A 27,903-nucleotide genomic window follows, 5' to 3' on the forward strand; every position below is an offset into this window, starting at 1 on the left:
CTTAGATCAATGTTCTGTATTAATGCTCTGAAGCACATTGCACTTTATAATAAGTGAGATTGTATTGAGCAAATTTTACCGGTTTCTGTTTTTTCTGTATATTTTAATGTTTTATCTAGTACTTTTATGGCTGTATCCCAGCTGAAAAACTATGAGATTGATTGATGATTCGTTAGGAGGAATGTGCGTTTTCTGGACAAGGGCAATATCAACATATTATGCATTGAGGTAATTTAGCGTTTACACTTAATGTTATGGTACATAACATGGACATTTCAGGCCAAGATAAGGGTTTGGACATCCTTCAAATACACCCAGTTAATTGACAAGGAAGAAGAAATCCAACAACCCACTACACACGGGTGAAGGAGGATTAGATAACCAGTGGGCCTAGAAAGGATGGTATCCTCCCTAAGCACTGGGACAATGCAACCTGTCTAGAAAAAGGTTAAGGAAGTGAAAGGTGGCATAGAAGGGAAGATGAAGGAAACGAGAAAAAGGAAAAGGCAGTTACTGAGTCATGTGAACGGCTTCAGTAAATGCCTAGCCCAAATGTGAAAGGGGAATGAATGTCCCCATCTATAATCATGGGGGCATAGTGCTAACCAGCTAACAATGCTTTGGCGGGGATACAGCATACTGTGAACGGAAAGTGAGAAAACGGACAAGAAGCAAAGGGAAATGTATCCTGGGAGCCCACAATGAGACGTGCATAAGCAACAGGCAGAGGGCAGCAGAATAGACAGACCTATGGGCTGGCATGCAGAAGGGTGGCCTCAAAAGTGGTTGGCCCTACAGGCCAGGTCTATCACTTGGAGAAAGGGTTGAGAGAGAATGGAATAAAGAGGGCCTACCCGCCTCAACAGAAATAGGGACAGGAGTATGCTTCACCAGACACAGACATTCACTGTTTCCTCCAGCCGGCTGCGAATAAGCTATTCTCAATCATGGACATCCATATTTGGGCTGTCTAACTCATCCAGAAAGAACTCTAGATCATCTGGCTCAAAAAATTCCTCGGTCTTGCCATCCATGGTCACAAGCATGTGCGCAAGGTCCAGAAGGTTATTATTTTTTGTTTAACCAGGAGGTTGGAGTCTCATTTGGTCTGAGGGCTAGGAACTTTTTCCACTTGATGCTGGTCTCCTAATACTAAGCTGCAGAGAAAGTGATGCAGTGCTTCTCAAAGAGCAGCAGATCTTTGGAGCTGTGCCGATTGGATTATAACTCTGTTGCATCCATAACACAGGCATTCAGGTTGCTCAATCAGGTCAGACTTGTATAGTGTGGCTTATCACACGAGATGGTATCAAGGCGGCAGCTGTCAGTCGAAGAGCCAGGTCTTAAATCCCTTGCTGCAGCGGGTCTGAGTGAGGGTGAGGCACTTAGGTGGAGGGGCAGACGTTTCAGGATTGGGCAACGAGGTGGGAGGAGCATCCTCCAAATGCCTGTTATCTGGGTGTGTGCGGAGCGGTGGTTTCTGGGAGGTAGTGGAAAGGCAGGTGGTTGTTCATGTACTCAGGACCTTGGTTGTGGAGGGCTTTGTAGGCATGGGTTAAAAGCTTGAATTGACATCTGTTCTGGACCGGAACCAGTGGAGGTCCTTCATGTGCTGGGTGATGTGGGTCCTCTTGGGCAGGTTGAGGATCATTCCTGTTACTGCGCTCTGGATTTTCTAGAGTCTTCTTGAGTTTGGTGGTGGTGGTGCTTGCATAGAGTGCTTTACCGTAGTCAGTCGGCTACTGATGAGGGCCTGAGTCACCGTTACCCTGGTGCTGATGGGGAGATACTTAAAGAATTTGCAGAGCACGGGGAAGCAGGCTGTGGGACTGCATTGAACTGGCATTTTATGTAGAGTTTGCTATCCAAGATGGTGCCGAGGTTGCGGCCATGGCCTTTCGGCGTGGGGGTGGTTCTGGGTCTGAGTTCCAGTGATCACAACTTCGGTTTTGTCAGTGTTGAGCTTCAGGCAGTTCTTTATCCAGACTGAGACGTTCTTCAAAAAGCATTTGAAGTTGGTCTTCGTTGAAGTGGGGTTTACCGAGAGCGAGTGGACAAGCTGGGTATCGTCTGCGTAGGAGATGAAGTTGATGATGTACGATCTGACGATGTCTGTGAGTGGTGTCCTCTAAATGTTGAAGAGGGTTGGACTGAGGGATGAGCCTAGGGGCCCGGCGCAGATGGTGTAGTTGTGAGGTGAAGGGTTGGCAAACTCTCTGGGTGCGTCCCTTGAGAAAGGATTCCATTCATCTGATCGCATTGTCTGGGATTCAAATTTGGCGATGTCGACCAATGAGTGTGTGGTGGGAGACTGTGTTTAAGGCTGCGGAGAGGTCATGCAGAATCGGGCGGCTGATTCTCTTCTGTCGAGTAGGGTACGGATGTAGCCTGTTGCGGCAATCAGGGCAGTCTTGGTGCTGTGGTTAGCATTAACATTATGAGTACCAATGTTGTACTTTCAGCGGTTGTATGTCACTACAACGCGGGCTATTACTACACGTGCCATTACAACGCTGTTTTTACAACGCAAGTCGTTACAACGACTTGCGCTGTAAGCGCTGGATAGTGGAATAGTTTAATTTTCTATTCCAACTCCACCCCACGTTACAGTAGGGAAGGTGTTGGAATAGAAAATTAAACTATTCCCTATCCAACAGCGCCCTCCAGCGCAAGTCGTAACGACTTGCGTTGTAATAGCAGCGTAGTAATGGCAGCGCGTGGTAATACCTGCGTTGTAAAGGCTGCTCACCACTTTCAGCACATTTTTGTACAGCTTTTTTGTACATTGGGGCAGTACCAACTCGGAGTTCCTCAAAAAAGCAGTAACAAGATTCAAAATAGACATTCACTTTGTTTTTTTCTCTTTTTCTTTTTCAACCATTTCCTTTTTTGTACCAACCATATTTTTTACTGCCAAATATGTTACCCTTTTATTCCTCAGAAAAAGAATATTTATTTTTAGAGTATTTAGCGTATAGAAGAGATCTACATTTTTTTCTGGTCCCGTTACAGGAATAACATGCCCCTTTTTTGTGGGTAGACCATACCTTTCTTTCCAATGAGGCAGACCGCCCTGGTCTTCAGTTTGTGTTTTATTTGAATTTTTGTCTTGTGTACCCTCGTATCAGGATGGAGTAGGTGGAGTTCAGATCTACATGACATTACCTTACGTATCCTGTCCATATGAAGCATTCCGGTACAGAAGCACACTAGGGGAGTGACTATTGCGGAACATGCCGACTTGGCGTTTTCAAGCCCCGGCAGTGGTCTTTTTCTTCAATATTCAGGGCATGGAGGTAACACTAGGTCATCTGACCGGGCTGGCACCCTTGATGAAGTAATCACGCTTGCGATGGGATGGACGCATTTCTTGTTGATGATAATTTCCTTACTAAAGATAATGTTTCACAAGATCTCAACACCGTTGGGCTACAGGGTCCGCACGCCTCCATTTGTTGCCTTATAGGGTCGAATTTGAGCCCATGTCGAGGTACTTGTTACCCCTATGTTTGCTTCACCAATTGCAATAGCCTTTTTTTGCTTGCATGAATGTGGCTTTCACATAGTCAAAATAGCAATACCACTTAAATGACCTTGTGGGATTGACACAAAAATCATCTCCAAGCATGTTGTCTGTTGCTGTTCATGTGCTTGTAGTGTTTGAGTTGCTCTGAATGGATGGAATGGGTACGAGTTCACAGAGCAAATTACTTGCATGAGTTGAAAGATTCATTATAGACCTCATCTTAATGTCACAAATTGTGATTATATGTACCCTAGGTATAGGACAGTATTCATAAATTTAGGAGAATAATGATCTGCTTAGATAGATTCTGAAGAATGATATGATACCTGGCTGGGCTAAGGTGGCTGAAATATGTAGACCTCAACAGTTGGCTATGCATGGGTCCATTAACACATCCCTAATTTACATGTCTCTTGTTTATGGAAGAAATCTAGAAGGGAATCTTAGGTAATTTTAACACCTCCCTCAGATCTTCTCGACGATTTTACTTGGAAGTGCTCCCTCCTCAAGGGGATTGAGCCCGCTCAGTCACAGGTATCCTTGTGCCGACCCGATGATGAAGCATGGCACTAGAGAGTTTTAGTGGGCAAGGGTCTCTTAAAATATTCATAGGACTCCTGATGAAGACAGAAGTTTCTGCCCCCGTTGATTGTTTGTTTACCTTTGAAAGTTGATTGGTCACACCCCTAATTCTTGTATTTACGCCACGTTTAGATTGTTAATCATATTTAAAAGCCTCCACATTGGTGCTACAGATCAAAGTCATTAAGTAAAAAACACCAGAGGGCCTTGACTCAACTCAGTAAGGCTGAGTCCATATAACATCAAAACAGATGATATGAGAGATAGTGAGTGGTGGTTGTGAATGATTGTGGTAACGGTGTGTTCGAGTGAGAATCTGGAGTGTCGTGGGTGTCGCACTTGAATGTAGTTATTTGTATATAGTTTTTATTTTTGTATTAACATATAAGGTTTGTTACACGTTTTTTCAGTGTTTTTAGATAAAATGTGTTCTAAATGAATTTCAAAATCAAATAAATAAATGATGGATTCATTTCTTGATGGACGTATATGTTTGATTCATATAGCCTAAAGATAATTAATCTTTTTGATTGTGGCTCAGTACTGGCAACTGTTCTGACAGATCAAAGTCATGGCTATATATTGATGTGAAAATGTTGACATGATTGTTAAAACAATATTGTACACCTGATCTGCACTGTGGTAATGTTTTCCTTGATTTCTTCTCAAATGTAAAACTATTAAAGCTATAGCTACTGTTCGACTGGAAAACATGTTTAGATATTCGTTGACAAAAGCATGAAGACTTGCCAATTCCTCCCTCTTTTTAACAGTTGAATTGCTGGAATTTTTACACTGCTATCTATAGTTAATATATATTTTTTTGTTTTTCTTCTATTATGATAATATAGATAATGGAGGCCCATCCTCTGGCTGCACTTCAACAATTCCTCTTTGTACTTCATCTACGGGTGTATCCAAATCGTCTTCTCGCAGTCTTTGCTCGTCGACCAGCGAAAAGGAAGAAGGTATCGCAAAGAAAGTCCGACGGCAGTGGGAGTCATGGAGCACCGAGGATAAAAACACATTTTTTGAGGGGCTTTATGAGGTGAGTGAGAAACTGCAAGTAAAGGCCCTGTGTTTCTCTTCAGGAGTGTTACCTGAGCTAACTATAATGTATGCCCACGCAATGCATTGCTTATGACCTCACATATTACTTGGTCCGTGATATCACTGAAGACATCTCTAGAAAATTAATGTGAGTTGCTTATGCCCCACTTGTTAATTCCAAGGTTGTATTTCTATGTTTAATTATTTTGATAATTTCTGTTACGTTAAACCTTTGAATTAATTTCCCTTCCATGGGATGCAATAACAGTGGTTTCTCGTCCTTAAGGAGAGCTAAAGCCAGTTAGTATACATTGAGTGGATATTGCTATTGGCCTTAACCCTTTAATCGCTTAAACGCGGCGCAAATTCTCCTGCAGTGTGGGAAAATTAATGAGTGGGCGGCATTGCGTAGGCCAACGGAGGTGCGCAGCACCAGCGAGGTAGTGCTCGCGACGGCCATTGGCCGACTCGTGCACGGAACGGGTTAATTTCTTGTATGTGCAGTAGTGTTATTTCCTGCAAATCTTTTTAAAAAACTCCTGTTGCCATTTTATAATTTGGGGAGCTGTATTAGCTTTCCATGTCGTTTTGGTCATTCTTTAGATACCAGCAATTCCAGATCTAGGAACTGCTGCTCTGTCTTCTGATATATACTTTAAGGTTTATGGCGAAGAAGAGCAGTCCTCTTTAAACAATAAAACCTCGAGGCGTGGCCAGGCTGGGAATGGAGTAGGATGCAGAATACCACTGCTCCTCTCTGATCTGAATAAATATCAAAAGTTCCATTTTCAGTGCGCAAGCCACCCAGGACTGCATTAACTGGGACTCAGGGCAGGCATCAACAGCAGGGCCCTACCTTCCCCCAGTTGAGACACAATCTACATTGAACCGCAGGAGGGAGCCATCAGGCTACACAGCATTGGAAGGAGTTGCCTGGTGTCCTTGGTCAACCGGAGTCACAGAACAGCTGAGAAGCAGAGTGGCTGCCTTATTAAGGCACCACATGAGCAATTCCTTAGTCTATGCTGGTTCTGGCAAGGCAGTTCAACTCTGTGGACTTTTGACTCCTGCCTCTTGAGAGCCTGATCTGGAGTGCCCAACTATGCCTGGACCCTCCCACAGACAGCGTTGTTGAGTGCCCCAAGGGTATTTCTGGGCTCAGGCTTTGTCAAGCAGAGTAAGAATTGAAAATAGCTGAACCCCTGGAAGAAGCAGCCACCTCACTCCCCCATAGATGCCCCCCAGACCATGACTTGCTGGGTTGGCTCTATGTAACGTAGCATTGGTCGCTTGCTGGTTACTACTCTCTGCCAGATGGACACAGATGTGCGGCCCACCAGTTGGATGCCACACCTTCCTTCAATTGCCACCGACTATGAAGTAGTCGCCGTGCTACAGAGCTGGATGCGGAGTGGGACCCTAGCACTGCCTTGAGGGAAATAGACGTTGACATGACTCCCCCTGCTCCAGAGAGGACCAGTGCTACCACCTACATCAAATATGGAATGCACATCTGGTGCTGTACTCTATTGGGAGGATGCTAGCCCACTTAAGAGCCCCTTTATTATTTGTAGTGCACCACTGGCAGTACAAGTAGCAGTAACCTCTGCTGTAAGGCTCCACGAAGTGACCACACAGTGTGTGTTGGTGATTTGATGCCACTTAGTACTGTTATGTTCTGCAGAGTGAGGTCTCAACTCCGATCACAGTTGCATTGTCTTGTATTTACATATGGGTGTACCTGCCCATCTTTAATGGCTTAGTGCTATTTAGCACAGAGAATGAGTTACACTGCATGAACAAGCGTGCTCGAGCCCCCGCCCAACAGCCCACGAGAAAGGGATATGGCAGCGCCTTCCAACCACAGGACAGCCCACGTGATCAGCTTGGCAAAGAGGGCACTGGGAGCACAGTGTGAGCACAAGTACCGCAAAGGTCACGCTTTGGGGGGGCTTGCTGTAAGGGGAGGGCACTGGGCAGGGCAGTAGAAGCGGCCAAGCCAGTACTTTGTGTAGCATGGTGCCTTGTGGCACCCCATCCACCTCCTCAACTCCTTCCTATTGCTTCCCGCTCTTTGACACTCTCCTCACGCTGACTCGTCCTTCATCCACCAGCGGAGTGTGCTTGTGCCACCCGCCCAATAAAAAAACAACTTGTGAGGGTGTGGTGGCGCTGCCAACTAAAGAGCAACCCAGTTTTCCAATTTGCCTGGACCTGCGCCCAATGAAAGAAGTGTCCTCTGACGAAACTACCAGGCGCCCATCTCTGTGGTAAAAAGGACAAACTCCGATGTCAGGATGAATAAAGGGGCCTTTTCCCAGCAAATCAGTGGGGGGAAATTAGAAGAGGAAATCAGTCTGCTCCAAACCACACATCAAAATGCAACCTGGCTCTCCACTCGTAGAGGTTGAACCAGACAAAGAAGACACAGCAAGCAGTAACACTGGTGAGGCAACAGCCAAATGTAAAGAAATGTTGTACTAACTCATTTCTGCCAAAAAAATATTCAGAGCTCTGCTTTTTGAAAGACGCAGGCTCCGCCCTCTTCTTGAGCAGCACTAAGACTCAAGACCTGCAGCCCCCTCTTCAACCTCTAGAAGCTAGCACTCAAGTGAGGGGAAGCCCCCCACTCCCTCAACAATCCAGTGCTAAGGCAGAATGAGGGACAACATTTTATTTGAAATAATTGTTTTATACTACTTTTATGTTTAAAAATAAAATAATATATATTTTTGCAGCGTGAATCTTTGTGGAATCACTATGCTGTGCATTATTCCGCGGTCTAGTGGTTGGGTCTGGAATCGGAGTCTTTTCCTTTTTTTTTTTTTTTGTAGCCCAGGTTGGCATCGATGTTCCACCTTTTGGTGTACTTCCTGTGACCAAGGAGTGACTAGCCTTATTAATCACTGCACCAGTGGATTAACCAACAATAAATAAGAGTACAACGGAGTGCTCCACACAAACCCCATAACTTCCTGTGAAGTCGGCACGCTTCCTGCGGAAGCGCCCACCTTTGGGCGCCATCTTCAGATTCTTTTTGCCGCCGTTGGGTCTGGATCGTCGCCGAGAGGCTTCAGAGTTTTGGAGGAAAGAAGACGCAGAAAAGTCGAATTTCGCACGGAAAAGATTAGAGACGACGACGAGGAACAACACCATCTAGCCGGGACGTCGAAGAAGAAGGAGAACTTCGAGAACTCCGACGTCCGAAGGAGAATGAACACACAGGGGGTCCCCTGAGCGCAAGAAATGGGCACCTTTTAAATTCTGCTGTAACTGCCACCACAAATACGCGCAGATGGACCAATACCAGGTTTGTAACCTCTGCCTACCGGTCAACCACGTGAGTAAGGACTGCAACTACTGCTCCGCCTTCACACCGAAGACACTCTGGGTTAGAGAGAGACAGAGAAGAGCCAACTACAACATGCAAGGCAAGGGACAACCGCCGTCGCTTCGGGACCTGGGACTCTCGAGCGACGAGGAGGACATGGTCGCCGGAGAAGACTAAGACTACACAGTCGTAGGGACCGATAAGAAGACTTCTAAAGAGGTAGCAGAGTCGAAGACCCCTAAACCCCCAACAGATCCTCGAAGGTCTGAGTCAGACTCTCGAAAAACAGAGTAAGACCTCTAAGGGAGCACTGGCGCCGAAAATCTCGATGGCTGCAGCTACATCCAAGGACAAACAGCCCAGCGGATCCTTCAAAAAGGACTCCTAGGTGGCAAAGACCGGCGAAAAGGCAAGGTCGTAGAAGCACGTCCCCGAAAAGGAACTATCGACTTCGAAGGAGAAGAACCCGAAGGTCGCTTCGGCGTCGACTAATACATAGAAGAGATCGGCCGAACCGTCGACGCCGAACAGGTTGCCGAAATGGAGAGAAAGAAGAGACGGCTCAAAGCCGAAATGGATAACATCCTGCAAAGAAAGAAAGAGTTTGATGAAAGGATGAAGAGGTTCGAGATTTCGTTGATGCCAAAGACTGTGATAGTTGAAATAGAAGAGGAGGAGGACTTAGACGCCAAAGTGCCGCCGAAAAGTCCTGAGACACAGGAACATCTAGAGGAAAAAGTCCTCTACTACGAGGAGGAGGGCGACGATCAGCGGACGACCCTTGACTCGGCATCCTCTGGGACACTGGACCTGGAGTGGCAGGACCTCGACACCGAAAGCCCAGAAGAGCCCATAGACACGTATCCTTCGAGGTCTTCGCCGCCAGATGACATTGGGGTTTATAATATGGTCATCAAGAACGCGGAGAGGGCCTTTGGAGTCCAGCTAGATGAGGAAAAACCAAAGGCAGACTTCCTCTTGGAGACCCTGCTCCCCACCCAAACGAGGAGCCAGTACCTCCCTATGCTTGAGTGTCATGGCCCAAGGGAAAGAGGCGTTCAAGGAACCGTCAACATACAGGTCCGTCACGCCTAGGACGGAGACGAAATATAAACACTCCTCTAAGGATCCTCCCTACATCTGGGGATCAGTCACAGCGGACTCCATTATTGCGGTGACCGCCAGGGAAAGGACAAATGTGCCAATATCGGGCACACCACCAGACAAAGAAAGCAGGAGGATGGACCTAACTGGGAGAAAGATACAAAGAAGTGCAGTGATGCACTGGAGCATGGAAAACTCAAACACCCTGCTGAACAGGCACCAGTACCAAATTCTGGACGAGATCAGACAGCTGATCAAGCACCTCCCAGACGAGTACCAGCAAAGAGCCTCACACCTTGTGGAGGAGGGGAAAAATGTGACAAACTCATGCCTCCAAACAGCCTTGGATGGGGCTGATACGTCCAGCAGACTGATGATGTTGGGGATCACGGAGAGAAGGCAGGCCTGGCTCAGGATATCCGGCTTCAAGCCAGAGGTACAGCACAACATTCTAAGCACCCCGTTTAATGGGGAGACACTGTTTGGGGCGCTGGTGGATGAAAAGCTGACCCAGCTCAAGAAAGAAAACTAAACTGCAAGGCCCATGGGGGCCTTACAATTCAGGGGGATGAGAAGGGGTACCCCGACACTGGGACCGAGCGGAAGAGGGGGAAACCAGCCAGGAACGTCACACCAGACATTCCAGCAGTCCCACCATGGCGATAGCCAAACACAACAGGGACAGCAAAGACAAAACTGGCAGTACCAGCCAAGGGGCCAGTCCTTTTGTGGGAGGGCGAATGGACGTGGACAAACTAGAAGAGGGGGCCAATAACCCACCTCAAAGTGACTCCGTCACGCAATACGTGCCCACCCATGCAATAACTCCAAGTGTGGAGCACAACAAGACCAACAGAGGGTTACACGGACCAAGCATCAACGAACATGTAACACCAGTAGGAGGCAGGCTAAGTCATTTCTTCTGGGAGTGGAAGAAGATAATCACAGACAAATGGATACTCAACATCTTACAGTTCAGATACTGCATAGAACTGGAAAAGACACCGCCAAACAAGAAACCAAAAAGGAAGGCGCAGTCAGGAAAGGAGCTAGAGCTACTTCAAAAGGAAGCAAAGGAACTCCTCCAAAAGGAGGCCATCGAACCAGGACCATACAGAGAAAGGAGCAAGGGAGTGTACTCAACCTACTTCCTGGTACCAAAGGTGGACGAAACACTGAGACCCATCCTGGATCTAAGGTTTCTAAACAAGTACATAAAAACACAAAAGTTCAAGATGAAGTCCCTACAAGAGGTTATTCCTCAGATAAGGGGGAGACTTCATGGCCACCATAGACCTCAAAGATGCCTACCTGCACATCCCAATGAACAGGCAGCACAAACATTAACTAAGATTTACCATCAACAAAGAACACTACCAGTTCACAGCCCTAGCCTTCGGACTAAAATCCGCACCAAGGGTCTTCGCCAAGTGCCTTGCAGCAGTGGCAGCGCACCTACGGATGGAAGGGATCCATGTATACCCTTACCTCGATGACTGGCTAATAAAGGCAAGTTCCCACAGGACGTGCAAAGAATACGCACAGCGCGTGACAAGTACACTGATAGACCTGGGATTCTCCATTCACTTGGGGGAAATCCTCAATGGAACCAGAGCAAGTGAAGATCTTTCTTGGAGCACAAATCAACACCATACAGAGCAAGGTGATCCCCAGCGACAAGAGAACACTGGACCTGCTGAAGAAGACGCACCTCTACCGGAAGGGGCGAGCTCTGACAGTAAGGACAGCGAGAAAGATCATGGGCATGATGGCGTCCTGCATACATCTGGTCCCAAATGTATGGCTCCACATGAGACCATTCCAGGAATGGCTGCAACAACAATCGTCGCAAGCTGCAGGAAGTTGGAAAGATCTAGTGGTTGTAACGCACGCAGTGCAGGAGGAGATACCGTGGTGGACCAAGGAGAACTTAACAGAAGGGAAGCCTTTAACACCACCAACCCCAACGGTGACCATCACCACAGACGCATCCCAGATGGGATGGGATGGAGAGCACACATGAACAACCTCAGGGTGAGGGATTTGTGGCCTCCAGCGGATGAGGTCAAACACATCAACTACTTGGAACTAAAGACACTGTTCCTCTACCTGAAGGCCTTCCCGAAAAAAACTGTACAACCAGAGAGTGTTGATCCAAACGGACAACACAACAACGATGTTCTACATCAACAAGCAGGGAGGAACACAATCAGCCCTACTATCAAACCTAGCACAGGAGATATGGAGATGGGCCATCCCACTCAAAATAGACCTGCTAGCCATACACCTACCAGGGAAGGACCATGAGGAAGCAGACCGGCTCAGCAGACAGACATCTGCATCTCACGAGTGGGAGCTCAATACACATGAAACGAAAAGGCTTTTCAGAAGGTGGGGAACACAGACGATAGACCTATTTGCAACACACCAGAATACAAAATGCTGAAACTTCGCATCCAGGCAACCAGGGGAAAGATCCCTGGGGAATGCCCTATGGATAAGCTGGTCGAAAACATTTACTTATGCTTTTCCCCCGATACAACTGATACCCAGGGTACTCAACAAGTGCAGAACCAGCAACATGACACTGATACTAGTGGCACCACAGTGGGCAAGGCAGACCTGGTACTCTCAAATAATGGAAATGGCACAGGGGCCACCCCACAAATTTGGAAAAAGAAAAGACCTACTCTCCACGCAGAACGGAGAAGTACTGCAACCAGAGCCAGAGAGTCTCAGCCTAGCTGCATGGCTCCTGAGGAAATAGAGTTTGCACACTTGAGGCTACCAGAGAGCACCCTGTGGGTGCTACAGGAGGCAAGGAGACCTACAACACGAAAGTGCTGAGCGACAAAATGGAATAGGTACATGAAATGGTGCTGTGGGAAAAAACTGCACAAAAGGATGACAAAGGAATCAACGGTGCTAAGATATCTCACACCCCTGATGAAAGCAAAACTGAGTTCATCCTCGCTGAGGGTACACCTAGCAGCGATCGTGGCCTACACAAGAGGAGAGACAGGAAGGAGTTTCTTTGCATCACAAGTAGTAAAGAGATTCCTGGAAGGGGCAAAAAGGATAGCACCACCTAAAAGGATGCCGCCGCCGGCATGGAACCGTAATCTAGTCCTAACAGAATTTATGAATGCACCTTTTGAACCCATATATAAGGCCACACTACAAATGCTAACAATGAAGACAGCATTTCTGGTGGCAATCACCTCGCTGCGCAGAGTAAGCGAGCTGCAAGCCCTAACACTACATCCAAATACACAATGAACCAGCCGGTACAAATACTAAGCTTCTTTCAGAAACCATCCACAAGCGCAGAGAGGGCACTGCACACTCTGGACGTTAGACGAGCAGTAATGCATTACATGGAAAGAACTAAGGAGCACAGGAAAACAAAGCAGTTCTTTGTGTCCTTCACAAGCAGTTTCCTGGGTAGACCAGTAACAAGGGAACTATTGCACGATGGATTGCACAAACTATACAATTCTGCCACAAACAGGCAGGCCAAGAACTAGCAGAGGGGGCACGAGCCCACTCTACCAGGAAGAAGGGAGCAGCAATAGCCTTCCTGGCTAAGACACCCATTCAGGACATATGCCTGGCGGCAACATGGGCTTAAGTGCACACGTCCGCTAAGCACTACTGTGTGATATACAAATGAACAAGGAAGCACAAGTAGGACAGGAGGTGCTTCAACATATATTCAACAACCAACGCTCCTCTTCCACCCAGCCGCCACAAACATAACAAACCTCTACAAAGTCTCTGCACAGCATAGTGAATCCAGAAAGATTCACGCTGCAAAACGAATAGTTTCTTACCTGTCGGTGTAGTTTTGCAGCTTGAAGATCTTTCTGGATTCACTAGCGAACCCACCCACCTCCGCCAGAAAGGTGAGGCAGGAGAAGGAGGTGGAAATAAAAAGGACAATATACAAACAGACACCTTTAAAGACAAAGCGGAAAAATCATTTACTCTAAGTGAAAACTAGAAAACATTGCCAAAGGATTCCCAAACAGAACACAAAAACAAGAAAAAAGAATCCAAAGATGGCGCCCAAAGTTGGGAGCTTCCGCAGGAAGCGTGCCGACGTCACAGGAAGTACACCAAAAGGTGGGACGTTGACGCCCACCTGGGCTACAAAAAAAAGAAAGAAAAGACTACGATTCCGGACCCAAGCACTAGACCGCGGAATAATGCACAGCATAGTGAATCCAGAAAGATCTTCAAGCTGCAAAACTACACCGACGGGTAAGAAACTATTAGATATAACGTTTTACTCCTATATATGTATTTACTTTGTACTTGAGTCTATTTTATTAGTCATGTTTGGCTAATTTGATTTGTTTGTGTTCTTATAGCATAGCCTCATCTAGTTTGCGCACTTTTCACTTTTGCCGATTGCTCCTTTGATTTCATTGTCTGTCATCTGTTCCTTGCAAGGTTGTCCTCTTATGGTTCTTTGTAAACTGAAGTAAGGAAATTTGATGATGATGAGGGCTGGGACCCTTGCCTATCGCTGCCATAAGCCCGCCAGTCAATAATAAGGCACTGTCAGTGTCAAGACAAATAGGGTCAACGGAGCGGGTGGATGTCATTGCTGCCCAAAAGCAGGACTAGAGTTCAGAATCACCAGTAGAAACTAACTATTTCCTAATATAACAGCATAAGACCCAGGCCCCTTCGTGTCAAGACTCCAAAAAAGGATCACAGAACATGACACACAAAACTGCAAAAGGCCTAGCAAATGGATGCAGAACTGGCAACTAAACAAGACCTTTAATCATAACCCGGGAGGATAATCCATCCTCTTTGTAAACTAAGGTTCTGAACTCACGACCAACTAAAACTTCACAGTTCTTTTTGCCATCAAACTGTGACAAACCATATCCCTCATCCCCGTGCTTCAAGCACACCAGGAGGAAATTCAAGGGAATCCAGCAGAAGAGCAAAGTTTGCTATCATACCAGGGCACGCAACAATGAGGGAGAACATGTTAACACCCTACTCAAAGGAGGTGCCCCTGACACCCATCTCACCAATTTTCACACAAAGCAGGGTAGCAGCCTCCAGCCCAACTTGAGGATTAAAGGCTTAACAAGGCGGAGAGGACCGACCAAGCATGGACCAAACCAGTACAGACAGTGCCTGGGCTACTCTATTAAAAACCATGCAACTTCTGGTGGAGGCTCCACAATATCAATCAGACAAAATGGTCTTTCAGCTGACACTACTTAAAACTTTGGTTGTGTTTATTGCAGGCATTGATGGGAAGCTGGGGGATCTGAACTTAGTTAGACTGTGCCTGTTTGAAAACTATCTTGGTGCACAACTTCATCCCTCCCCTCCATGCTCAGTAGCCTATGCAAGGATCTAAAAAGGAGGTCACCGGAGACACTGCTTCAAAAAAAGTGCTAAATGCAGCTCCAAGAAAAGCAGGATCCTGCTTTAACCACTCTCCCTTTCTCCCTTCCTCCAACTAGCCGCGTTGAAAAAAATGGAATAACAGGGGACAGAGGGATAAGAAGTCAAGATAGTCTGCTCTCCTTTAGGAAGGAGCGCAAAATGTGGCTGTTTGGACAGTAGCCTCCTGCGTCCTTTTCGGTTTTGGCCCTGCAGATCTTATAGCGCCGGGACACTCTGCCCGAGTAGCTGAGCGCTTTATAAGACATTCACTAACATAACATAACAAGACCCGCAAACGGGCTTCCCAACCACTATACCTCTCTCAGGCCTCAAGACTGGTTCAGACACAACTGTCGATGTAGATCTGCCTCCAGAAGACATCTCCAAAAACAAATTCAAGGCAAAGGCAGGCTCAAAAGAGGAAGGGCCCGAACAAAAGCTGTTCAAACCCACGCAGATATCTACCCAATTGTCAGGCCCATATTGGGACAAAAAACAGATTTAGCAACCAACAAGTCAGCCGATCGCCGGAGATCCCAGGGGGCCCCAAGCAACATCAAACTGAAGAGGCCCCTCATCGGCAAGTCTCTGTGAAGAATCACTCTGCAAACCTGGCTATTACCCACACCTGCTCCACACTTTCCTCCAGCGCACAAACCTGGTGCGAAATAGAGGGCCCCTCAAAGAAAGTAACTAGCAATGTGAGCACAAGAGGTGGGCCAAACAATAACACAGCAGATGCCAGGAGCTCTGTCAATCAGCCTCTCCCCCTACCCCTGTCACAATCCCTGTCTCTGAAAAATTATGGAGGGAAGCCAACACTGGGCAGCAGTCATCTCCGACCAGGGATAGCAGGCCGGAAACAACACACACAACTGAGGAGACAGTCACCCAGGTAGCCATCACCAAACATCCCTACTAATACAATGTCAGTTGGGGTGGTAGCAATGAGGAAGGGATTTAGATGCTGCCTGAAGGTCACAGACCTCCCGCTCAAAATTCAGATTCCATAAGACCAAGGCTGCACCCAACATCACTACTGCAAGGCAAGTGGGGGGAGATCTGATGAATGGGACCAACCTTAGCTCGAGCGAGTCAGGTGAGGTTTGTCTCACTTGGGAGGCACGACTATCAAACCCAGGATGCGACCAACCAGCAGCCTGACACCACATTATTTTTTTTTTTGCCTAACTGTAAATCAAGAGCCAATGGCGATATCCTGAACAGAAGCAACATCCTACTGCTGCTATCACACATTCCCACCATAGCAGGCCTATGTACAACAGACCTTTTGGCAATAGAATTCATCCGCCCTGAATCACTGCTGATGGGCAAAGTCACCCAGACAATCTGGAGAACTATCTCAATAACACAGAAAATTCTTGCAGAAAGCTCTGCTTTGGAGAATAGGATTATAAACATCAGCCCTTTCCACAAACATGTTGCAGGGAAAGTGGTCCCAGAATACACTGTTAAAAGAACAAAAACAATTCTCTGTGCTGTACAAAAGGAAATAATACATTGAATTTGTGAGAGATGTTATTTATTCACATCCTCATCAAAGCACATATATGGGAAAACTTTTCATTACACATGAACGTTGTGCCCGGAAAAAAGGGGGGGGGGGAGTAGTGGGGAAGGTAAGTGGTTTTGGGAGGATAAAAGTTGTGTAGACAGTTCAAAGGGGTCGGTGTAGTCTCATTTTTTCAAAAACCTTTATTGAGAGCTACGACCATGAACACAGCTCAGTGCCTACAACCACATCGTGGCCGGCAGCGCTACAAAGTGGACAGAAGACAGCAGTCAGAAAAGCAAATAAAATTGCATATTGACAGAGCAAGCCGCCTACAACCACTACGGGCCGGCCGCGTACGGAGTAAAGTATCCCAAAGCAACAATCGGTATTTGAACAGAGCATAGTAACCAGTGATGGGAAAAGAATAGAATGATATGACAACGGGTGGCATATTTTAACAATTGTGGAGCTCTGCATCGTACACGTGCAATATCACATCTTGTGTCGCGTTCTCAAATAAAACATATGGTCCCGCAAGAATAAGTTAAGTACATCATAAAAGTTGCAGCGTGTGTGAACTAGATGTATCTTATAATTGAAGTACCCAGAGGTAGTGGGGAAAACAACAACATATTAGAACAAAAAACCAAACTAACTTGGCATCAGTCAGTGCAAAAAGATCAAAATATCGCATACCTGGGGTCAATCAGTACCAGGCATTGGTGGCATATGAGAGGTACAGGGCGTCCACATACAACCAGAACATATCAAAATTGCACAGAGAACTGCAATGGGTGCAAACCCACAGGGGTCACCCCAGATCACGGAGGTTGCGGGAACACGGACCAGGAAGGAGCCCAGCCCATGAACCTGAGCTAGGGGGGAGGGACCAACCTACCAGGGGTAGCACAGAGCTGAATGTTAATGGTAGCAATCTAGGGGGGGGCGTCCCACCATATCCTCTTGTGACAAGGACCCACCCACTGAGGCTGGGGAGGTCGCCCTAGCCGAAGCCCACTGAACAAATGGCTCCCAGATATCTCGGGCCGAGAGGCAGCAGGCAGAGTATCCCAATAGACACCTAATTGTGTATGCTCATGGTAACATCTGAGAGCCAGTCTGAGACTTTGGGTATCCTACGTCTGCCCCATTTGAGTGCAATTTTCCGCCTAGCGTACAGCAAGAGCAAAGCATGTAATTTCCTCCTTTTAGGTAAGGTGTCGTTTAACAACCCCAGCAGACCCAAATGTGGGGACGGGTCGTCCGTCCTGCCAACTATCTGATTCACACACACAAATATTTCTTGCCAGAAATCGATGAGCTTGGGGCAGTGCCACGCAACATGTAGAAAACTTGCATTGTCAAGACCACATCTCCAACAACTGGCGTCTTCACGCAGGCGCATGCGGTGGAGGCTAATCGGGGTACGATAGTAGGGATGTAAAAATTTTAAGTGAATGAGGCGTAACTTGTAATTGGGGGATAGCTCCAATAACTGTTTGCAGCAGAACGACCATTGTTCTTCAGTGAGAGGGGGGTCTAGCTCAGCATTCCAAAGCGCCATAGACCTAGGCTGTACTACGGGGGCTTGGTCCTGCATTTCATTATATAAACTTGTCACTAGTTTCTTGGGGGAGGCGCAAGCCAGTATATTTTGTAAGGCATTAAGTGTGGGGGCGCTTCAGGGAAGCCCCCCCCCCCCCCCACCCCCCCCCCCAAAGGGAGCGGCATGCCAGCTTCAACTGATGATACAAGTAACACCTCCTGAAAGGGGGTTTCCCTCCCCTCCTCCTGTAACGGTGGATCCTGGAAAACCCCGTCTGGGTATAGATTAGCAAAGGTGCGAATATGGGCGCCACCAAGCACTATTTCGCCACCGCGAGTTTCTAGGCAGTAGTGGGGAAGGTAAGTGGTTTTGTGAGGATAAAAGTTGTGTAGACAGTTCAAAGGGTTCGGTGTAGTCTCATTTTTTCAAAAAACCTTTATTGAGAGCTACGACCATGAACACAGCTCAGTGCCTACAACCACATCGTGGCCGGCAGCGCTACAAAGTGGACAGAAGACAGCAGTCAGAAAAGCAAATAAAATTGCATATTGACAGAGCAAGCCGCCTACAACCACTACGGGCCGGCCGCGTACGGAGTAAAGTATCCCAAAGCAACAATCGGTATTTGAACAGAGCATAGTAACCAGTGATGGGAAAAGAATAGAATAATATGACAACGGGTGGCATATTTTAACAATTGTGGAGCTCTGCATCGTACACGTGCAATATCACATCATATGTCGCGTTCTCAAATAAAACATATGGTCCCGCAAGAATAAGTTAAGTACATCATAAAAGTTGCAGCGTGTGTGAACTAGATGTATCTTATAATTGAAGTACCCAGAGGTAGTGGGGAAAACAACAACATATTAGAACAAAAAACCAAACTAACTTGGCATCAGTCAGTGCAAAAAGATCAAAATATCGCATACCTGGGGTCAATCAGTACCAGGCATTGGTGGCATATGAGAGGTACAGGGCGTCCACATACAACCAGAACATATCAAAATTGCACAGAGAACTGCAATGGGTGCAAACCCACAGGGGTCACCCCAGATCACGGAGGTTGCGGGAACACGGACCAGGAAGGAGCCCAGCCCATGAACCTGAGCTAGGGGGGAGGGACCAACCTACCAGGGGTAGCACAGAGCTGAATGTTAATGGTAGCAATCTAGGGGGGGGCGTCCCACCATATCCTCTTGTGACAAGGACCCACCCACTGAGGCTGGGGAGGTCGCCCTAGCCGAAGCCCACTGAACAAATGGCTCCCAGATATCTCGGGCCGAGAGGCAGCAGGCAGAGTATCCCAATAGACACCTAATTGTGTATGCTCATGGTAACATCTGAGAGCCAGTCTGAGACTTTGGGTATCCTACGTCTGCCCCATTTGAGTGCAATTTTCCGCCTAGCGTACAGCAAGAGCAAAGCATGTAATTTCCTCCTTTTAGGTAAGGTGTCGTTTAACAACCCCAGCAGACCCAAATGTGGGGACGGGTCGTCCGTCCTGCCAACTATCTGATTCACACACACAAATATTTCTTGCCAGAAATCGATGAGCTTGGGGCAGTGCCACGCAACATGTAGAAAACTTGCATTGTCAAGACCACATCTCCAACAACTGGCGTCTTCACGCAGGCGCATGCGGTGGAGGCTAATCGGGGTACGATAGTAGGGATGTAAAAATTTTAAGTGAATGAGGCGTAACTTGTAATTGGGGGATAGCTCCAATAACTGTTTGCAGCAGAACGACCATTGTTCTTCAGTGAGAGGGGGGTCTAGCTCAGCATTCCAAAGCGCCATAGACCTAGGCTGTACTACGGGGGCTTGGTCCTGCATTTCATTATATAAACTTGTCACTAGTTTCTTGGGGGAGGCGCAAGCCAGTATATTTTGTAAGGCATTAAGTGTGGGGGCGCTTCAGGGAAGCCCCCCCCACCCCCCCCCCCCCCCCCCCCCCCCCCCCCAAAGGGAGCGGCATGCCAGCTTCAACTGATGATACAAGTAACACCTCCTGAAAGGGGGTTTCCCTCCCCTCCTCGTGTAACGGTGGATCCTGGAAAACCCCGTCTGGGTATAGATTAGCAAAGGTGCGAATATGGGCGCCACCAAGCACTATTTCGCCACCGCGAGTTTCTAGGCAGGCCAGCCTCGGGTTTCGCTTCAATGGGACAGCAGGTGCATAAAGAAGCGGGAGCTTCGCACGTTTTTGTAGCTCGCGCCACGCTCAGCGTAAAGTGTTAGCAGAGTCCACATCCGATGAGGGGCGAACATATTTTTTGTAAAGTGCTACAGCCAAGGGCGTGGGCGATAATGAATCCTGGCCTACTGCGACGTGTGGCTGGTAAGGCGTCTGGTATGCCCAGAAGTGCAAAAACTGAGCCTGCGCGCAAGGAGCGTAGAGGTGCATATCTGGAGCTCCCAGCCCTCCCTGGCGCAACGGCAGGGTCAGCAAGGCCCAAGAGACTATGGCCTGCCCGCCCGCCCATACTAAAGAGAGCAAGTGAGTGCGAAGGCACGCGAAGAAGTGGCTGGTGAGTGGGATCGGTATATTGCCAAAGAGGTAGAGAAACTTGGGGAGGATTACCATCTTGGTTAAGCCAACACGACCCGCAAGGGAGAGCGGCAACTTGGACCAAATCGCCACCTTGCTTTCCAGCCAGTCAATCGCACGTCCAAAGTTTAGGGACCAAATATCCTGAAGATTGCGGCTAAACCAGACCCCTAAATATTTGATCTCGTCAGCCGTCCAGCGCAGTGGAAACTCGGACCTCACCTCAGGGGTACCGTCAGTCAGGGGGAACACAACAGATTTTGCCCAATTTATAGTTATGCCAGACAACCCACCAAATTTAACAAATTCCCGCAGCAAGGGGTCCAGATTGGTTGAGGGGTTCAGTACATACAGCGTCACATCGTCTGCATAAATAGATATCATCAAGCTGCGAGAACTGAAGCCAATCCCTCTCGCCGTGTGATGCTGTCTAACACGGGCTGCGAGTGGTTCCAAAGCAATAACGAACAGTAAGGGGGAGAGGAGACAACCCTGTCTCGTACCACGGGTCACTTCGAATGGCTCCGAGATCATGCCGTTGACCCTCACACGTGCCAGCGGGCTAGTATACAGAAGTCTTATCTGGGCAAGGAAAAGTGGACTGAAACCCATACGCTCTAATATGCGGAACAAATACGGCCACTCGAGGGAATCAAACGCCTTTGTGGCATCCAGGAATACGGCAGCAGCCTGCACCGTAGGATGAAGATAATGCAGCACCGAAAAAAGTGTCCGCAGGTTATGTGCCGTGGACCTACCAGGTATAAAACCCGACTGATCTGGTACCGCCACCATCGGAAGGAGGGGCTGTAGCCGGTCGGCCGCAATTTTGGCATATATTTTGACGTCTACGTTTATTAAAAATAAGGGTCTATAGGAGTCCAATGAAGTCTCATCTTTGTCCGGCTTCAGAAGCGTCATTATCAGAGCCTCTCTCATGGACGCCGGGAGTATGCCCACCTCCAGTGACTCCGCATAGACGGCATGTAGTCGCGGGGCGAGCTCCTCCGAGTAGGCCTTGTAAATAGCCGCGGTGAGGCCGTCTGGCCCAGGGGCTTTGTTGAGCGGGAGACTATGGATTGTTTTCTTAATATCTTCAACCGTAACCGGGAAATCCATATATTTGCGATGCATGTCGCTAAACCACACCAGCGGTATGGAGTCCAGAAAGTCGTTGAAATGGGCTGGGACCTCGGGCTGTGCGGTAGTGTAGAGGTGGGAATAGAAAGATTTAAATTCCTGCAGAATCTCACCCTTCCCTGTGACTGTGGTACCGTCGGACGGTTGAATAGTGTGTATAAATTGAGCAGCGGATGATTTTTTAAGTAGGCCTGTCAGTGTGCGACTCGGCCTTTCACCTTCTACATATCGTCGGGCCTCAGCCTGTTTACCTAAAAATTTCAATTCACGCTGCGCCTCCTCATCGAAGGCCAGCAATTTCTCTTTTATCTCGGCTGCAATTGCAGGGCTAGGTTCAGTGCAGAATGTGCGGTCGAGATCTATCAACTGCCCCTCTAACGTGCTCAATGTGCCCCTAATAGCTTTTAGAACGCCAGCCTGTCTTGCAATGCATTGCCCCCGTATTACATCTTTAAAAGCCTCCCATTTTTTTTTTTAAATATGTTTTATTGAAACATTTAACATGCAGTTACTGTATCGTTAGCATAATACAAGCAGAAAACAGAAGGATGATCAGTTCATACTTAATTTGTGTTACATCAGCCTAAGTCCGGTAAAGTCAATCATCAGCAAGTGGTGTGATCGGCTGTGATGGGGGTAATCCCAGTGTTGCCATCAAATAACAGTCTCTCATCACACACCATCATATGCTGCGTCATCTATCTCGCCAGAGCGTCCGGCCCGCCCATTCGTGCAGGGGGCGCCCCCGAGCGGAGCTCCCCGAGGTGTCCCCAGCCCTCCATTCGGTGCTATTTAAAAGCCTCCCATAACGCTGACTCGGTGGATACAGAACCAGAGTTCAAAGTGAAGTAGTCAGAAATGTCATTCCTAATGTCTTCTTTGAAGGCTTCATCCATCAAGGCATCAGGAGGAAGCCTCCAGCTAAAAGCGCGTGTGGGGGCGTCGGGTGGGAGGCATGGTGCATGGTCTGACAGTGATCGGGCAAGATGCCGAACATCCACAGTCCAAGCGGCTATCTCCGGGGATACCAGCCAAAAGTCTAGTCTAGACCAGGCAGTGTGGTGGCTAGATATGCAGGTGCCCTCCCTACCTTCCGGGTGACTCAGTCTCCATATGTCAGTTAGGTAGCCCTCCATCATTGTCAGTAAGGGCTTGGCGAGCGAGGGGGTGCAACTGTCTAGACGAGCCCTTCCTATCCAATTCATCGTTCAGTACCACATTAAAATCCCCCCCCCCCAGATAACAATAGGACAATCAAACTGAACAATGCGCGCCCAAATCTCTCTGAAAAACTCCGGCATATCTGAGTTTGGACCATACACTTTAACCAGCATCACAGATCTGTCGCACAACCTCCCATGGACCAGTATATATCTGCCCTCCGTGTCTATGTATAGGGAGCATTCCCTCCAATCCAACCCACGGCGCACCAGGATTGCCACCCCTCTAGCATAGTTAGAGTAAATGAAAGAGCCAGGTTTTGCCTGAATCTAGTTGATGCCATTCAACCAAGGTGCGGAGCTGTGTTGCTTGGAAATACAGAGTGAGATCAGGAACCCCCACACCTCCGTGTTCAGGGGGAAGTGCTGCGATTTTGTGTTTAAATCGTGGACGGCGGCCGTCCCATATGAAACGTGTCAGATCTGCCTGTGCTCGCTGAAGCCAGCCCATTGGGGGGTGCAACGGGAGTGTCTGGAACACATACAGAAACCGTGGCAACAAGGTCATTTTGATGGCCGCTTTCCGACCCAACCAGGAGAGTGAATGCCGCTTCCATCTCCTGAGTTCGTCGGTGAAACGGGAGCGGAGCCTGGTGTAGTTCGCCTCCGTGGTAGCTTGCAGGGTCGAGCCCAAGAGGACTCCCAGATACGGGATCGTGGAGTGCGACCATTTCAGGTCAAATTCTCCTTTGGCGTCGGCGAGCACGTCCGCAGAAAGGGATATGTTTAAGGCCTCTGATTTCTCAATGTTGACTTTAAAACCTGATGCCGCTCCGAAGGTATGGAGCTCAATAAAAAGGGCCCTAAGGGATTGCATCGGTTCGGTCAGAGAAAGCAGGATGTCATCAGCATATAGGCTAATCTTGTGTATGTCCCCGCCATATTTGATCCCTTTGAGGTCGTGTTGCCTGATCCGCTGCGCCAGCGGCTCCATATAAAGCGCAAATAGGATCGGGGAAAGGGGGCACCCTTGTCTGGTGCCTCTGCCTATCGGGAATCTCGGGGATGTGTGGCTGTTGACTCGAACCGTATCGTTAGGTTGGCGGTAGCAGTTGAATATGCGGTTACAGAGCGTCTCTCCCAGACCAAATCTCCGCAGCACTAGTTCTAGATGGGGCCAATGTACCCTATCGAAGGCCTTTTCTGCATCGATCGTGAGCAGCATGCAGTCCGACCGTGCCCGAGATCCTGCCTCTGAGATGAAGGACTAGTTTGGTGTTGTCACTGGTCTGGCGCTGGGGAATAAAGCCCGCCTGGTCAGGCTCCACTAGTTGCTGCATATATGGTGCCAGTCTATTTGCGAGAATGCCCGTGTAGAGCTTAAGGTCAATATTCAGGATGGAAATCGGTCTATAAGAGCTACATCGGGTATGGTCACGGCCTGGTTTGGGTATTACTGATATCGCCGCCTCCAACAAATCCTCTGGGATCGCCCCTGTTTGATCAAAGGTGTTGAAGAGGTCCCGCAGAATCGGGGCCACCTGATGGCAGAGTGTCTTATAGAAGGCCGCTGAGTAGCCGTCAGGGCCCGGTGATTTCCCTAGTTTGAGGCGGGATATCGCTGATATCACCTCCTCCAATCCGATAGGCTGGTCTAGGAGCTCAGCCTGTGCCTCGTTCATCGATGGGAGAGACACATCGTCCAGGTATCCCTGGCTCGCTAGCATATCGGGTGCATCTGCCGCATATAGGTCGGCATAGAAGTCACCGAATGTCGCGGCAATGGCCGCATCATCAGTGATCTGCTCCCCCTGATCTGTCCTAATCGCGCGGATACCCTACCTTTGGCGCAGCTCGCGTAGCTTGCTCGCTAGTAATTTCACACATCTGTCCCCTCCGGTGTAGTAAGCGTGCCGAAGACTTAATACTGCGTATTCTGCCACATCCTGGTCTAGGGCCGCCAGCAGTTTCCGCTCTACGCAGCGTTGGCACCACGCTCGCGCCGCCCCTGTACGTTGATGCATCTGCTCCAGCTCCTTAACTCGCTGGGCTATTTCAGCCAGTTTCTGAGCCCGTTCCTTATTGTTGGCCTAGGCTATGGAGATAAATTCTCCCCTGAGAACTGTTTTAAGCGCTGCCCATTGAGTGGCTTTGGTAGTGTCTTCATTGACGTTATGAGCGAGGAATTGAGAGATGGCGGACTCTATCTGTTTAACGTTAGCAGGGCTCTGGAGCAGATTGTCCCGAAGGCGCCAGTGCCGTTGCGGGCCGGGCGTGCTCGGGAAGAGAAAGGATCCCAGCATCGGGAATGGTCCGATAGTGAGGACGGTAGGATGTCGACATCTTGTGCGCGGAGGACCAGCTGTGGGGAGCATAAAATGTAATCAAGTCTTGCGTATGTCTTATGAGCTGCCGAGTAGTACGTGTATGCCGTGGATTGAGGGTGTAGGTGTCTCCATAAATATGTCAAACCCAGGTCATCCAGGTGTGTGCGAGCTGTCTCAGAGAGTGCCCCTACTTGTCCGTATCGCTGGTTAGAGCGGTCAGCTGTGTTGTGGAACACTATGTTGAGGTCTCCGCCTAGGAACAGGTGTGGGTGCGTGCTGGCGGTGGCTGACTCTAGTGCTGCGTGAAGGAATTTCTCCTGGCCCTCATTAGGTGCGTATATGGAACCTATTCGGAATGTGTGTCCCCCCATCATAAAGCGGTGTACTAGCAGCCTGTCCTTAAGCTCTGCTTCCTTCTGTAGGGCCTGACCGGGAAAGGATCTGGACACCAATATTGCTACTCCTGCCACTTTCTTAGCTGCTGAGGAGAAAAACTGCAAAGGGAAGGCTCGAGATTTAAGGCGGTGATGGTCTTTTGGCAGCAGATGCGTCTCCTGTAGAAGACATATATCAGCTGCAGTGTGTTCCAGGAGGGAGAGTATCGCTCGGCGCTTAATGGGGTTATTGAGCCCTCTTACATTGAGGGAAAGAGTAGTCAGTGGGCGGGACATTCTAACTGGGTAGAGTAGCCTGTGCCAAGTAGCGTGTCCCGCAGAACAGGACTTGGAACTTCAAAATAAAATGGCCTTGGACAAGGAGGGCCCGTCCCACCCCCTACCCCCACAACACCCCCACCCCACAACACCCCTGGATCCCACCCTAATCCAAACTTCCCAGCACTGCTCCCCCCAATAGCTAGAAAGAGCCCTCCAACCTCTCCCCAACTGCCCGCCCCGCCCTCTTCCCCCCCAACCTCAACTTGTGAGTCCCAAATTTGAGTCATAGTCCCAGGCCTATCCAGAGTCAAACAGGCCTGTAGAGTCAGTAAATGAAGGTTCAACGTCGAGGAGCGCGGCAACATTAGATCCTATGGCTCCCCGGTCCCCCCCTTCTGCGAAGTTGATGCATTAAATCAACCCCCAAACCTCATTCCGTCAGTCCGGGCTCATCGTGTCTTTGACCACTTCCTGGATAGCAGCCTGCTCCTGGGCTACTGTTGCAGGGTCTGGTTTGAGGCCTTTCTTAGGGTAGCGTCGTCTCCTTACTTGCTGCCATCCATCAGCTTGTGATGAGGAGGGACCCCCGCTTCGCCGCCTCTGCAACAGTCCCCCAGGCTGCTCCTCCTCCTCCTCAGCGTCGAGGCCCAGCAGGGTGCAGGTGTCACTGAAGGATCTCATCTGGTGTAGGGCACCCTGCCACTTGAAGATTATTCGAAAAGGATGGCCCCATGAATATGGTATCCCTTTCTCTTGGAGAAAGGTCGTGACAGTTCGGAAGGATTTCCGTTTCTGTAGTGTGATGGCCGAGAGGTCCTGAAATAAGGCCACCAAGTGGCCTCGGAAGGTGAGATGCTGCTTCTGGCGCGCCTCCCTTAGGATACGTTCTTTCAGCGGGAAATCGGGGAGGAAGGCCAGAACGTCTGGTGGAGGGGCAGGGGCCCGTCTGCTCAGACCCACTCTGTGTGCCCGGTCGATGCGGACCTCTAAGTCGGCTGGTTCCCCAAGGATCTCCCTGAAGGTAGCATGTCACACTGTTCCCCTCGGCTTTTAATGGAATTCCCCGAACGCGGATGTTGTTCCTCCGGGAACGGTTTTCAAGGTCCTCCGCGTGCGCCTGAAGGTCTACCTGTTGTTCTCGGAGCTGGAGCACCTCTTGCCGCAAGAATTCAATTTCTTCGCTGCGAGCTTGGTCTGTGGTCTCTACCGCCTCCACTCGTTCACCCAGGCTGTCCACGTCTCTGCGCAATTCTCGTTGTTCCCCTGCCAGATCCTGTTTTAAGGCCGTAAAGTCGTCCCGCAGGGTATTGAATAGGGTTTCCAGGAACGCCTTCGTGATTGGGGCGCTCCCGTCATCCTGCGGTGCAGTGGTGGCCTGGGTGGTAGGCGATGGGGCGTGCAGGCCTTATCTCCTTTTGTGGCGGTCTTGGCTAGCATGTCCGGTATTGTGCGGCCTGCCCTGCGACTTGCGTTTGCCATAACTCCAGTCACAGGGGTGGATCAGGAGGGCTCCAAAGGCAGAGCGTTTCCTAGAGTCTCCGTGAGTGAAGCTGGGTGCAAGTGGGTGTGGAGGTGACGCGCTGGGGGGACTACGTCAGCCAGTCCAAGGTGGTGCTGTGCAGCGGGGTAGGGGCCGAAATATCTTCCACTCACCGCCCAGTCCGGTGTTCCTTGGGGTGCTGTGTGTGGCTGCAGGCGATGGGGGTTGGCGGGGTTGTTCTATCGGGTGCTTGCATGTCCCCCTCTCCTATGGTGTAGGCCTCTTCGGGTGTCCGGGTCTAGTCTTTTATTCCCTGCGCAGCCGGGCCGGGCCCGGCAGGGTCAGCTCAGTGACGGCGGGACACCGGCAAGGCGTGGCTCAGCTCAACGATGGCGGGACACCGATAGGGCGCAGCTCGATTAGGCACCGCAAGCCTATTCCCTGTGGTTGCTGCCGTGTAGATCCGAGGCCAGAGGCTCCGGAGTCCGGTCAGCCGCTTTCAGTGCGCCGGTCCGG

At 49.1% G+C, this 27,903-nt stretch overlaps 1 protein-coding gene across 2 annotated transcripts in view; it reads left to right on the plus strand.

Annotated features, from left to right (window-relative positions):
- CRAMP1 (cramped chromatin regulator 1) overlaps positions 1-27,903 on the plus strand; it is a 1,243,281-nt gene that overhangs the window by 57,692 nt on the left and 1,157,686 nt on the right. For both annotated transcript variants that reach the window (XM_086941303.1, XM_086941302.1), the window contains exon 3: positions 4,960-5,156. In XM_086941303.1, the coding sequence (XP_086797429.1) occupies positions 4,960-5,156 (197 nt within the window). The remainder of the gene's footprint in view (positions 1-4,959; positions 5,157-27,903) is intronic.

The sequence above is a fragment of the Lissotriton vulgaris genome, chromosome 10 (genome assembly GCF_964263255.1).
Source record: "Lissotriton vulgaris chromosome 10, aLisVul1.2, whole genome shotgun sequence".
NCBI lineage: Eukaryota > Metazoa > Chordata > Amphibia > Caudata > Salamandridae > Lissotriton > Lissotriton vulgaris.